This window comes from Nothoprocta perdicaria, unplaced genomic scaffold (genome assembly GCF_003342845.1).
Source record: "Nothoprocta perdicaria isolate Ctin4 unplaced genomic scaffold, notPer1 scaffold_1, whole genome shotgun sequence".
Lineage (NCBI taxonomy): Eukaryota > Metazoa > Chordata > Aves > Tinamiformes > Tinamidae > Nothoprocta > Nothoprocta perdicaria.
This window is the reverse complement of record NW_020454093.1, coordinates 15,210,669-15,225,515: the sequence shown is the minus strand read 5'-3', so window position 1 is coordinate 15,225,515 and position 14,847 is coordinate 15,210,669. Positions and strand designations below refer to the sequence as shown.

Genomic DNA, 14,847 nt, shown 5'->3' with positions numbered 1-14,847 from the left:
TTTACTAATAGAATTCATCTCATTAACAAGCTGGCATGTGAACCCATTTCTCCCTGCTGCTGAAAGCAGCTTGTGGTTTGCTTTTATTCTTTGAAACACAATTAGCAAAGCCCTCCAGCAGCTGAATAGAGCTATTCATTTGAACAAATTATTCCCTGGCAAAGTTTAAAAAAAAAAGGGGGGGAAAGAAAAAAAGAAAAGCTCCCCCAAACTCTTGCATTCTGGTGTGGTTAGAAGGGGCACAAAAGCCTGACTGTCATTAATCTTGCCTGGCTGTGCCTGGAAAAGACAAGTGGGACACAGGCTGCTGAATGTGTTATGCCTCTGCCGCTCTCTCGGCGACACTGCTGAATTGGCTGCYTCTCCCAACTCTTATCTTAGCTGGTGTACAACCCTAATTAAAAGGCTGACGTAACGAATGCACATAGGGAAGAGTCTGGCACGGAYGGTAGGGATGAGATGATAAACTTTATGAGCACAGCTACCTCCCACGTAGCTTTTGTAGTTAATGTTGGCTGGCAAACTGTTGCTCTTACGCCGGTCGCTTCTCATTTAGGAGAGCTGAAAATGTTAAAAGTAGCAGACTTGCCCTTTTTAATAGGCAACAGCATCTCCCTATCCAATTAATCTATGTAGCTGTGATTCTGCACACATTCTTTCACTCAGATAACTTCCCAGGCAAGCCAGGCTCCAGTTCCCTTCTCCTCCTGTTCATTCTCAGTGTGGTGAAAACGGCTGTGGAAAGGATAAAACCCACACATTTGCCTAATGAACAATGCAGCCATGTAGTTAACACACCAGAGAGGTTTGTTTAATTAGCTAAATTTTCTGCTTTTAAATTAGAAGAAAAAAATAAAAAATAAATAAAAAACACAAGCCATGGGTGGTCTGTAACCTCAGAAGAGCAAATATCCTGGGCTGTAAAATCATTGCTGCTCAGAATACTGGGTCAGGCATAAAAAAGCATTTATTGAATTCTAGACCTGGGTCAGGAACAGAAGGTGCATTAAGAACTTTCAAACTGCAGCCTACCACCAATTCAACTGCTGTTCGGCATTATTTAATAAAAATGGGTTATGCATATACTTTAACTGAAATCCCATTTATTCATAAACATTTTTAACTAGAGCATCTGTTGGGACCTATTCACACTCCAGTTCAGAGACAGTTTCAAATGCTTCCTTCAAGCGAACACCGGCAATTCCCCCTGCAGTCTGCATGACCTCTGCTATAGGTCTGCAGAGTTTGTCCCATATGTTGCTATTAAACTGGGGAGTTCAATTTCCTTATAAATTCCAGAATGTGTTGCTGTGAATATCTTGGTACTGTATTAGAGAGAAAAAAAAATGGTCTATTTTTTGTAACAACATTAAAGTGATTCTACTGTTCCTATGCCTGAACACGCCATCTAAAGAGATTTCTGGAAAGAATTCCACATTTGGCTATATTTTATCAAAGAGGTCAGCCCCCAGGAAATGGCCAGAGCTTCTAGAGAACATCAAGATGTTTACTGAAATAGTAATCAAGTCATTTATATTAAAAGCTCAAGTGAGAGCTGAGCAGATCTGATCCTTCAGCCCAGTTCTTTGGCTTGTATTAACATGACATGTAACTGCTTTCAGACTCAAAAAATGATAAGAGAGCAAACTAATAACACTCACTAAGAGGCACTGCTGGCTGTCGAGCAGCTGTTGCAGTGGGATGTTGCAGGCAGAGATCACCCTTAGCTCTGTCTTATGCAGTTAGTACGTACCCAAATAGTTCTAAGAGGCCTTCCTTGATCACCCCTGAATCCTTTTACACCCTTATTTTCACTGGTGGCGAGGTAAAAAGTGTTAAAGAAAGTTGATTCCTTCAGAACAGAAATATTTAGATAAATCAGAGAAACTGCATCTCCAACACTTTCCTACCATCCATTCATCAGTGGATGAAGGGCAGGGTCTTCTACCTTCCCCATCATCATAATGTAAAATCCGTACCAAAACAACARCAATTTCTGACCTGGGAAAGAAATATCCAAAACATGTTCCCTGAATTTCATTTCTTTCTGTCCAATTTCACAGCTGGAAATGAAGATGGCCAACACTTTTTGACCCGCTATTTCTCCAAGGGCCATATGTGCTCTTCAGTCCAGCAATCTGACAACTGCTCTTTCAGGACTTTGCCCTTTCTGTTTTTCTTATCTTCCCTTCTGTCATCTGCTTCTTTTCCATTTTTAGGAAGTTCTTTCTTGGTAGATAATAATGCCTTTAGGATTAATGTTGGCAAGAGGGCAGGACAAAATGGCAGCACTAACTGCTATTGTTTTCGCTAGGGTCACTGTGAGATAATTTAGGCCATACATCCAGGGCCTCATTTTTCTGTAACAGTGGAAAAATCCACACGGAAGAGCAGAAATGCTAAATGCTAAATCCAAATTTCTCTGAATCTGTCCTCTTGGGACACGGCTTACAGAAAAGGATGTGGATTGTTTCAACACTCGCGGATAGGATTTCAGATAGACTGTACCATGTTATTAAAATTCACATATTGTTAATGAATAACAATTATTTTTCTCTACTCAAGCCCCCAAAGTCCCTTCTAAAAAAGGTTTTATATACTCACTGCATTAGGAAGCTGTAAGAAAGCAGGTATAGGAGGGTCTACTGAAATCTATCTTTTAAGCATCAGTGCAATACTAGGAGATTCTGCATTTGAAACCAAATTTCTTTTCCCCACAGCTGAGATCCATAGATCCTAAGTGAGAAGTCCCAAATCCCAGAGGCCTGGACCATGAATTATTCAAGATCCTGCTTCAAAGGGCAGGGAACGACAGCAGACATAGAGATACATATCACATGTTCTTGCTCTGCCCCAAGGCAACAAGAGCAGAGCAGGATGAGGGAAGAAAGCCAGAGGGGAAAGGAAGAGCAGGGAGAGGTGGAGGAGTCAGTAGCCACGTCAGCAGGAATTCCAGGGGTCTGCATGAACAGAGGACCAAGGAATCTCGGCTTCAAACTGCCCTCCCTGACACGGCCACTCACCCACGAGTTGGGCACCAGGACCCTGAGCTCTCGGCCAGTTCAACTGTATTCTTTATTTGGGAGAATTTCACACTGCCCTAACCAGAACCACCACCAGACCCTACAGCTGGAAGTCTTCGGTGGTGACTGGATCTSCTAATATTGAGAACTGCATTTCTCAGCAACCACAACCAAGGGCAGGTGGCAGGTTTTCAAGGTGTGTGTCCTGGCAAGTGACATCTGCATAGGGGCACGCAGAGGGAAAGTGGAAAACGAGCACAAATCACAGCCCCTTGCCTTGCTCAGAACTTTTTTTAACAGGTTCTTCAGAGGGCAGCACCTTGAACTTGTCGCTTCGGTTGTCTCTGTTTGCCTGAGGCAAACACCAACAAAAGATTGTTTCTGCCTGCTTGGAGTCTGGAAGCTTTGCAGTGAAAATGTAAGCCACTCATGTGATTCAACATTACATTTTAAACAAAAATACAGAAAAGTGCTAATTCGCACCAGTTTTCTGAGGAGAGCTGAGGTTATGCAATAAGCTGCAGGAAGGGTCACTTACTAGCACAGCCTTCAAGTTATCAGCTTTTGTTTTGAATCAAAGACAATTGCTCCATTGAGGGGGACTCAGTGCTTAATGCAATGCACAAGTAGGAGCTGAAAGTGAGGAATTCAGGTTTTCGTTTTGTTTTGTTTTTGAGTTTAGGACCCCAATTCCCCTCAAATCTCACTTCAGGTGTCAAAGTGGGTGCTCGGGATGCCTCAGCTCCTTTCACCCAACAGGCAGCTTTCAAAGCAACTCTACCTTTGTTGCAGCTTGTTGTTTTCACAGAAAATATATACCTTTCACAGCAACTTTTGAACCAGCTTGAAAAAAAGAACATAATTTACTACGTTATTCTAACAAGCCAAAAATGTCTTCTGTCTTTCCCAGTTCCTCTATTGAYAGGCTTGTATGATAGTGAAAGAAGCTTTGTGTCACGCACTTAGCTGCAACAAATTCAAGTTTTCCCCAGCAGTTCTTTTTCTAATAAAATGGCTTGTATTGCAGTTTGTGTTTCCTACAGCTRAGCAGTGACCAAACTCCGTTCAAGGCAAATGCTCTTTAAGTGCATTTGGAAAGATTACTCTCCCTTATGGGAAGGGCTGACTATCAGTGAAGGACTTGTATCAGCATGAAGAAATCCTTACAGGTATGTGCTATAAATCTTGCTTTCACAGAAGATTTTCCTAAGAACATGACTAAAGAACTAGCTTTGCTGTAGCTCAAAAGCAATTGTCAGAAGCATCTTCCTCCTGCATTTGGAAAGACAAAAAATAAAGACATATGCTATCCCTCATCCAACTCTGAAAGACACTGAAACTCCCTTAGGTTTAAAAGCACTTGCAAGGACTATTGTGATATAAATGCACAGTCAAAAATAAACATAMGAATTTAAATATGTATACTTGGGAAATAAGACCACATTTCTCACTATCTTTAAGAAAAACTTCACCATCAGATGCAATACACTGTGTGTATTTTCTGAAATCTCTTTTTACTGAAGAAAAGGGAAGAAGACAAAATAAGTTGTCCTGAACACTGGACAACTGGTCATGGATGACTGTGCGTAGGTCTATTCTAACTGGTATTTGCTGTACCCACAGAAAAACAAAACCAAAAAAAAGCACCACACATTGCCAAACAAAGCAAAAGCAGAAGACATGGGCYACGGTGAGTTTTCGTAAATGAAACCAGGTGTTTCTGACCTGAGAAGAGCTGAGTGCAGCTTTTGCTTTAATTAGGAGAGTGTTTTTAAAGATGCTAAAACCTGAAGCCTGTAAACAAGTACTTACGTAATCATCCTCGTGCAGCCCTTGCTTCTGAACAGAACTTTTCACCTCCAAGGAAAACTTCTCAAACTCAGGTTTCACTGTCCTTAACAGAGTGATGGTCTGGAGGTACGAGTACGCCTTCTTGGCTTCAAGGTCATGTTTGTCTCCTCTTTTCCACGAGCCATTTCCTAGGGGGGAAATAAGCATAATTCCAACACCAAATCAGGCACCATTAAAGGGCCATCTTCATTTCTCCATCAAAAAGTCCTCTCTCTTTTCCCTACGGGAGATGCAAAGCATGAGGGGGAACTGAATCCACTTGAGGAAGTGCAGGAAGCAGGGCAGGAAGGAACAGATGATGTGACAGCTGCAAAATAAATGTGCAAACAGAAAGGCAACTTTACTCCCATGCTGTGCTCGCTTGCTTTTAAGGGCTGGATTCAAGTCCAAGCAAGAGAAGACATCTCCCAGAAAAAAAAAAAAAAAAAAAAAAAAAAAAAAGGCAGATCTCAACTACAGAAATATTTACTCACTTGGAACAAGTGAGGGAGGGTCTGACCACAAAGCCTTTACTCCATATCAGCCCATTGGTGACGCTATTTTCAGCCTCAGGTACTCATAAAGGCTCCAGAAAAGACAGTAGGATGATCATCACCTTGCATGGGAGGCAGGTGGTGCAGCTAATTTTCCCACAGAAGTCAAGGAGAGAGCTACATATATGGGACTTGCCAGGCAAGGCCTGTTCCTAKTAGGAAAGAAATGCTTACAAATAAATGGGTTCTGCCTATGCTGTATTTACATGTGTTCCTATGCAGTATTTACATGGGTTCTGCATCACAGCAGAGTTATTAGATTTTTAAAAAGCTGAACAGTTGACTGGTTGTTAATTGCTAGAAGAAGCCCTTCAGCCTAATGGGGCCCAGCTCCAGCTGGTCTGGACACGCTGATCCAGTTCCTCGTGAGATCTGTGGAGAAGTTCGCACTGGCCTGGATCAGGCTTTGCCCTATTCTATGTAAGTGACAAATAGAGGGACCTAAAGTAGGAGTAGAGCATTAGCAGCTCTGAACAGTGGGCCTTTAAACACTTACAAACAAATAAAAGCTAGACGGTCATTTTATTTTTGGAACAGCAACAAGAAAAGTCATGGCTAAATGTGCACATATGAAGACTGTGGAGCATGCCCATCTCTGAAGGGTGGCCTGTAGGGCCATGAGATGAGGATGTGGCTATCCTCCTTGGCTAAAGGACTTGAATCATTGTATTGCTTGGCCTAAGAATAGTAAAGGGTTGGGGAGAGGAGATGCTGCTGCAGACAGAGCCCAGGAGTTAAAGCCTCAGTGCTCCTTGTCCTGTGCTCCAGGCTGCTCCTGAGCAYCTGTGGGAGCAAGACTCCCCAAGCCCTCCTCAAGAAGGTGAATATAGACCATGTGTTTCACCCCCTCTGGCACCCACACACTGCTGATAGGACTTCTCTTTTTTAACACTGAAGGCAATTAGGGAATTGTTCTCCTTCCTTAGAAAGCACAGAGGAAATACAGAAGGAACTGTGCTCCTTCAGGAAAAAAAACCTCTTTTCTCATGCTGCTTTTGCCTCTATAGCAACTCCTGTCACTCTCAAGACAGGGAGCAAGTTCCAGTTAAGCCCTGAGAAAGATTCACATTAAATAGAAACTCCCTTCAGTTTTTAGGGTGCAACTCCCTTGCACCCTAAAAACCCTTTTTTACCATAGGTCAGCATTGGCAAGGACTGAAATCTTTCCAAAATTCATATATGATCTTAGTAAGAATTTTTTACACTTTTTTTTTGGAGCTCTTTTACTCCCTGATGATAAAATTCTAGATTCCTCCAGCTTGACCTAGGGATTTATTTCCCCAATCAAAGATAAACTGGTCAAGAGCATTTACGCTGGGTCTCCATTCATCAGGCCTGACACTGGGCAACAACTAACATCCCACAGAGTAACCTGTTAGTAACATGACCGCAGGCAGAGGCAGCACTTCTCCTTCCRACAGACACACTCTGTCCTCATTCCTGCTTTCCAAAGGAAGGTCATGCACGTCCAGCAACAATATCCTAGCTCAAGGGTTGAAGCTAAACCTGAGGAGCTCAGACTGTGCATGGAAACAGAAGGAAGATCATGGAGCYAGCAGTGTAACTATAGGTGGTTCCCTTTCAATAGGACACAAGCTTTTCCAGAGCACGGAAGCTCAGAATGCAAATAAATTTCTGTCCTGTGCTTATTATACTTTTTTAAAAACCAATTGATTTTTGAAACAGGGAAGCTAAATTTGCATAACAGCGTTCCTAAAATAATTTACACATTTAAATTCCTCCATGGATAATTTTATGAGACGTAGCCCTGCTCCAGTGCATAACTGCAGTTGTTGCMGCCTTGACTTTTTGTAAGTTTGCCTTTCTGAAGAATTAAAAACATTCAGAACAGAGGGCAATAACAAAATAGTCATATGAATTTGGCTTGGGGAAATGATGATTTGCCAACTGYACCCAGTCTTGGATTTTGCAGCGTTTGTAATTTCAGTTTCTCAAGGCACTTTGAAGAGGAAATTTCTCTGCGTTTCTCTGTAGGTTTGCTGGGATGACCATCTGCACTGAAGGCAGTTTCTGACAAAAAGGCATTTTGCTCTTCATGAAAAACACATCAAGAAAGAAACAGAAAGACTGTTTCTGAAGAATTTGGTATTAGGAAATGCCACAATTAACATGAGAGGGTAGACACTTTTAACTATTTACTTTGAGAAAATATAAATAGACTGGACTTTCTATGACCCAGGGAGGAAAATGCTGAGATGCCAGCACAACTACAGGGCAAGTGGGTGCCAGTACCCAGCACAGGACCATGTGGAGGTCCCCATCAGGACAGGACAGCACAGCGCTGCCTGCTAAATCTTTGTGTGCAGTCTGCAAGTGCAGTCTACCATCCCAACGGGCATCTCCTGCAGTGTGAACCAACTGGAAAATGTTGTGTCCCATCTCCTGGAGCTGCTGATCTCAATGAGCATCTCCATGCTCAAGGACAGCTTTGGGAAACATCTATCCCAGCCACTTCTGGCGCTTCCCTGGTAGATCTCCAGGGYTGAGCTAGTCACCCTGGGCTCTGCTTGCAGCCCAAGGCAAGGAAACAGCAAACTCTAGGGAATGATTCATCTGAGCCACTTCAGACAACCAAGGTGGAGGTGAACCACTGTTCACCTCCTGAAACTCTAAAGGCAGCCCAGCTTCGAGGCAGATTTGTATCTAAGGTCAGATTAACCACATCTGACATTTTCACTGTGAGATGAAATGCAGCYCAGCGGTAACGAGACACTACCAGAAACTGGAGCAGTTATTTGATCAGTGGTTTCTAGGCACAGGTTAAAAATCAAGTCTGACAAATGCCCATAGTCTATAGAAGGGCTGAAACTTCACGATTCTGTGACTGGTAAGGGTAAAACTTTCAGTTTTTACCCTGGTCATGATTAAGGTTGCAATGCCAATTGGTTCCACCTTATTTCAAGACAGATGAAATTACTGCAAATTTAAACCAGTAAACACAAAACCTTGATCTGAACTTAAAAAACCTATGTATATCACAGAGCTTTTCAAAAAAGAGAGCTATTAGGAAGTGATTTCAGAGGATAATTGGATAATCAGAAGCTTATTTAAAAGATTTTTACTTAACAATAACATATTTATTAGATAAAACACATCATCCTTTTGTGAATTCAACTGTTTCTGTTTTTCAGGGTTTTGTTTTTAAGGCACACAACAAGAAGACAAGTTTTCCTTCTTTTTCATGTCCCACTTGGTCTTCATTTTTAAATTAAATTGTTTTTGTACTGGATTAGTTAAGGCAGCCTGCAGGGGGGAAATTATTTTTTCCGGCACCTGCAAAAGAAACTGCTCTTCCAAAAGCCATTTTGGCACTTCAATAAAATTTAGTTCTTGGGCAGGCACTTCCCTCCATTTCAGCAGTCTGAYGTTGTTTAAAACTGACAGCAAACACATTGCTCAAGCATTAATTTTAATTTAACCGAGGCAGCTGGTAACAGCTGACAGGAGGTTGGTCTCTATCACACACTGCCATAYTATCAAATGTAGGTACAGCAAATGCAAATGTAGGCATAGCAAAAAGCAAATGAATTTCAGTTATATTTAAGTCCTGCTTTAACTTCACAAATTGGATCAAAACTAACGTCTATTTCTTTCCTGCATGATCATGACCCAAGTGGAAGGTAATTACAATAACAAGGAGAGATGATAGTGTATTCTGAGATTCTAGGGGGCATATTGAGGCCAACAGATCTAAAAATATTTCCAGATTTATAGAAGAACTTGCAACACACTTGAGGAGGAAAAAACATTACCAAATGATGAGCTGTTGAAGAGTTCAATATTGAAGAAAGCGTAGTCCCCATTGGTCATTCCTTGTCGATGAGCAGCTAACATGATGTTCCTGATTGTGTCACCGCTGGCACACATGATTACAACTGGTGGAGAAAAATGGAACACAGATAAGAAGCAGTTCAAGTACTTTTGAGAACAGTTTGTTAAGTGTGAACGTTGCCAGAGACAGTAACCCAAACTGTCCTCCTAATGTTGCAACAAATACGACAACTCAGCTAGCAAATAAAGCTGATTTCCCAAAGAGTCCACAGAAGACAGGCACCAAGCACAGGACAACTTCATACTCCTTTGCCTCCTCCCAAAAGGATTTTTCTTAAAAAAAAAAAAGGGGGGGGGGAGGGGGAGAGAGGGAGACATATTTTACTAGTGCAAAATGCAGTGAAGTTCTGACTTTGCATTTGCTCAACTGCATACATTCACCAAGTTAACTGTAATAGAAAGCTTCATAATGGTGGCTTCATAATGAAGATAAGACAGTCTGAAGATGAAGTATGAATATGATACAATGATATTACCAATGTAATTTTCAGAGCACTGAGAAGTTTGGTGTTGATTCATCTCACCTRCACCTTTGCTGCCTAAAGTACAGACATATTGTGTTAAATTTCTTGTCCAGTTCCCCACAGCTAGTGGAGAGCAGTATCTCTGCTCCAGTTGGCTCCATTGTAAGGCAACTGTCTAGAGCCAATGACATGAACATCTCTAGCAGATGACTGTGTTCAATGCAATGAGCTTAGGCAACTGCCTCTGACTGGAAGCTTAATTGTCAGGTAGACACAATTAGGGGAAAAAAAAAAAAAAAAAGACTGTCACTTCTTTTGCATGAAGACAAAAAGTGGTTACAAGACTAAATGCCACGAGTCCTTGTTTGTCATGGGCCGAACGGCTTTGGTCCTGCAATGGGATCTACAAGCCTGCAGATGTGATCCCCACAGTGTCAACTCAAAGCTTGGGTGACAGAGCCCCCAAGTCCCCCCCAGCAGCCCCCACGTCACTGCAGATGCACAGCCACYTCTCTCACTGCCTGGCAGGGCAGAGAGGAGCACGCGGTTCTAGCTCTACATATTGTTATCTGGTGCCCAGTCACCAGTGATTCCCATGGGTGCAAAGAGCTGCAGGCAACCCAACTGAAAGCCTCKTGTTCCCCCTTCCCTCTGCCAAGAAAAAGGATAGTCTCAAAGCGGACCTTCAGCAGTGGGTAGATACCTCCCACTCTGAACCCTCTGTATCATAAATTTTTATGTGCATCCACAGGGCTATAGGCRAAGCTACTAACATCGCAGAGCACGGTGAGGAACTCTATCAATGCACGAGGCTACATCCTATAGCAGAGTYGTAAGAGATCCCATGAGAACTACGATTCAAAACCAACTGCACACACATTTCCAGGGATGCTGTCATGCATGGCAGGACTTAAAAACTACAATAATGTACGCAAATACTTTCACCCAAACAATAAAACTGAATCAAAACCACATTCAGCTTCTCTGGTGTTTATTATGGAAAGAAAAAAAAAAAAAGAAAGAAAAAAGAAGGAAAAGGCCAAACAGGCCAAATCTTTTCTCACACAATGAATCTTCTCCCATCACTTTTCTGGGTTTATGCCACCATAGGCATAAAGTTCCAGATGCAGCCGTGGCGTAAATCACATTCTGTTAAATCCRCACACTTCAGGCAAGTTATACCATGCATACCTCTGTCCAACAGATTRCTGCAGAGTAAGAATAATAATTTCCAGAGCAACAGAGCAAGACATATTTCATGACTATTGTGAGGTATCAACATGAAGGAAAAGGAAAAAAAAAAATCTTACAATAAAATTTGGATCAAATTTTTTCCAGACTTACATAAGGAATGGATTTGTCTCCTTGTTCCTAATTTCAGTATAGGTGAGAGATTTCCTTTGGAAGTGTTGCCTTGCTATCCTCCCAATTCTCTCTTGACTTTGCTTTTAAAATTCATACCTATCATAAAATTGTAATACGCAGAGGGCAATCAAAGCAATTCCCATAACACTAGTAAAATATTTTGAGAAAAGAGGAATAAAGTGGAGGAAAAACAATCTACTTCAAAATACATTAAGTCATATCTTGCAAGTATCTGAAAGAATGTAAGGCAACTGATATTAGCTGTTGGATGTGTTTTTTTTGTTTTTTGATTTTTTTTTGACTTTCTTTTAAATCCAGAAGAGCACAGATTACATATTTCAAGATTCTGAGGCAAAATAGCTATGGGCAGTTCTCTTGCAACCTTCCAAAAATGCAAATTATGCTTACCTGACGTGTAAACATTACTATTGTATACACACAAGTGTACACATTCGCACACATGCAAAATGTTTTCCCTCTGGTACAATACACTCATAAAGTCAGTCTAATACTAATATTTTGAATTTATTGACAAAGATCATTAACTCATACTGCAAATACTCAGTGTCAATTACAGTAAGAAAGGAGCAAGYGCTCCCTTTGCTCCATGACCATCACAGCTAGCCTGTGCCTTCAAAAGTCACCTGCAGCTACTTAAAGACAGGTGGTTAACTTTCATCACCATATTTTCCATGATCATTTTGTTGTGGCAAGGCTAAAGGCTTTTGAAATGGCTCCAGGACCTGAGCAGGCATCTCTTGGCAAACACTCCATGCAGCCAAGCGCATCCCTGGCTCCCAATCCCAAGCACCTGCCGCAACAGCTCAGTGCAAAGCCCCATACGGGTGGATTTGGCCTCCTGGGCCAGCCCAGGCCACTCAGAGGCCTGCAGCTCCAGCCTGGGGTGATGACAGGTCACACAGAGCACATAACTCCTCAACACTCCTCCGGTCACAGTCACTAGAAGGTGCCCAGCAACGCTCATGATTCCTACTTGATGAGGYAACTTCTTTCTTATGTCACATTTCTTTCAAAGCCTTCTCCTACTTCTTGCTGCTAAAGGAAAGGTCYGTGTGGGATCTCCATCAGCAGGGATCCAACGTGACATCTTGCCTGAACATTTGTAAAAATTGTGAGCTGATTTGGGCAGCACCACCCAAACACCTTCCCCAGCAGCCACACCACCCCATCAGGTGACCTCTGGGGAGTCCCATGGAGAAATGAAGACCTAAGCTGGTAAGCTAAGGTGTGTGGTGAATTCTTGCAGTGATGAATGACCTACTGGGTATTTTGACAGTGGGAGGCAGGTCAAAAGGCATGTGCAAGGCAAGCCATGCAGTCGGTCCATAAAGTCAGTAAGGGCACAACTGGAGCTGGAAGGGTCTCACTTGCTGCATTTAGCAGTAGCAGCACGAACCAAAGCACAAATAAGCACAGGTGAAATGGAGGGAGACGATCCCCCATGCACAAAGGGAGAAAGAAGTAACAGAGGACTACTTTAATCCAGTAATAGCAAGTCAAAAGAATGATACTGAAATGCAAAACTGAGCTCAATAAGGTTCCAGCTCAATAAAGCATTTAACTTTAGTAAGAAGCAAGCATCTCTGTCCTGGTCTTTAGCCATCACTCATGATCCAGCAGCACAGCCTTTGCCTACAGGTTAACACTTTCCTTGCCATAATCTTATTTTTTATGCTTTTAGCACAAGGAAATACAAACATGCACAAAATGTAGGTTGATTTAAAACAAAATAATAATTCTTTCCACACTTAGCAGTTTCCTCTAGCACTGAAGTTTCCTTCTCTTCATTCACTACATTCTCCCAAGCTGKACCTACAGGAAAGCTCCATTTCAAGCACCTGCTTAGGTATTTTCACCTAAAGGGGTAAATATTAATCTGTTATTAGACAAATATGGTCCTGTGTGTATTAAGGAATCTTACGCTGGCATAACTACATCACTAGTGCAAAGCTGGACCGTTGAAGCACTCCAGCTTGCAGCAAGGAGACACGGGCTGGGTCTGCCACAAASAGCATGATTTATGTCTGCTCAGTTCTCATCACAGCATAAGATTATACAACCGAGGATGTGGAAAGAGACTAAAACACTTCTAGCATTTAAGTCTCTGCTGAAACAGCTAAGAACTGTCTCTTGTTTGATCTCTAAAAGTCCATTGCTGAAACGTACCTTTTCTTTTTTTGCAACAACTTCCTAAAGAAACCTGGGGCTGGTAAAGCCTCTGACTGAAAATACCTTTTTGACAAGCTCCTGCGCCTGTGCATCACTTGGCAAGATCACATTTCAAATTTGTAATTAAATGTACTGGAAATGTTCCAAAGCCCTTCAAGCATTTTACTACTTTACTCATGCAGCCCAGGGATGATTTTCCGATGTGCTTCACAAGCCATTTATCTCCACGGTGTTCTGCTCACAGTTGGTGGCAATACCAGGGCACGCACGCGAGGAGTGCGGGGTCCGCACACCCCCCGGCGCGACCCCTTCCACCGAGCTCATCTATGAAGCCCTCAAAGGGGCTCCTCATGGCAGGAGATCGCCGTGTAAGACACAGCGGGTTGAGGGGAAAATATCTCTGCTCAGCCTTTGAACTTCCATAGAGTCTCTTAGGAAAATCTCCGCGGGCAAGCAGCAGATTTGCTGCCCGTCACCCGCGAGTGGCCGCGTGCGGTTTCAGTCTTGATGCTGCCACGGGGAAAAGCCAATTTCTTGCTACAGTGTATAACTACYCTCGTAAAGCCCCCTTCCCAATTCCGCATGGGCAAGGTCTCGGCAGCGCATGGCTGGTGCTGCTCTGGTGACCACCTTCTCCAACAGGTGGACACAGGACATCCCTTTGGGAGAACCCTCTGAGTCCCATCAGCAATCCCRAATGGTGGGATTGAGGAGATGGGTCCCCAGGAGACCCAGGATGGTTCTCCAGGAGACCCATGGCTGCGAGAAGAGCGAGAGCGCGGCCAACCCCACACCAACACGACCCAGGACGGGAGATGGCAAGACCCCACCACCAGCATGGCCATCCCCCCTTGGCGCACTCACCCCGCTCGCCGGCCTGCACGGCGCGCACCACGTCGTCCAGGTCGAGGTGGCGGCTGCTCTCGTCGAAGCTGTGCACGGCCATGTGGAAGGCCTCCTCCTGGAAGACCACGTGGACGCCCTCCATGGCGAAGTAGCAGCTGCGCTCGGGGTTGCTGTCGCTGTAGAGCAGCGTGGCGCGGCTCCACTGGTGGTGCCTGAAGAGGGCCAGCAGCATCTCGCCCATCTTGGCGTAGGCGGGCGCCACGCGGGTCAGGTGCGAGTACTCGCCGCCCTTGGCGCCGAAGCCGGCGGCCAGGGCGCCCGCCGACAGCATGGGCACGTCCCAGTGCGCGGCGAGGCGCGCCACGGGCGCCGCCGCGTACTCGCACACGGGGCCCAGCAGCAGGTCGGGCCGCCGGCGCCGCAGGGCCACCATGTCGACGAGGCTGAAGAGCGCGCGGTTGCCGCACGCCGAGTCCTCGTAGGTGAGCTCGAAGGCGTAGCCGGGCGGCAGCCCCGCGCCGCTCTGCCGCAGGCTCCGCACCGCGTACTCGATGGCCGGCCGCACGCGGGCCAGCGAGAAGAGGTAGGCGTCGTCCCGCGGCAGCAGCACCAGCACCCGGATCAGCTTCTCCTCCTCCTCGGCCGCCGCCGGCTCCGCGCGCGCCGGGCCGCCCAGCGCCGCCAACACGCACCAGAGGCCGCCGAGCAGCCAGGGCGGCATCG

At 44.3% G+C, this 14,847-nt stretch overlaps 1 protein-coding gene across 1 annotated transcript in view; it reads right to left on the bottom strand.

The window, feature by feature from the left end:
- The window catches only part of NPR3 (natriuretic peptide receptor 3), a 33,995-nt gene extending 19,150 nt beyond the window's left edge, over positions 1 to 14,845 (bottom strand). The window contains exons 1-3 of the mRNA XM_026038765.1: positions 14,143 to 14,845; positions 9,181 to 9,303; positions 4,836 to 5,002 (exon numbers count right to left, since the gene is read on the bottom strand). Of these exons, the coding sequence (XP_025894550.1) occupies positions 4,836 to 5,002; positions 9,181 to 9,303; positions 14,143 to 14,845 (993 nt within the window). The remainder of the gene's footprint in view (positions 1 to 4,835; positions 5,003 to 9,180; positions 9,304 to 14,142) is intronic.
- Between the last annotated feature and the right edge of the window lie 2 nt (positions 14,846 to 14,847).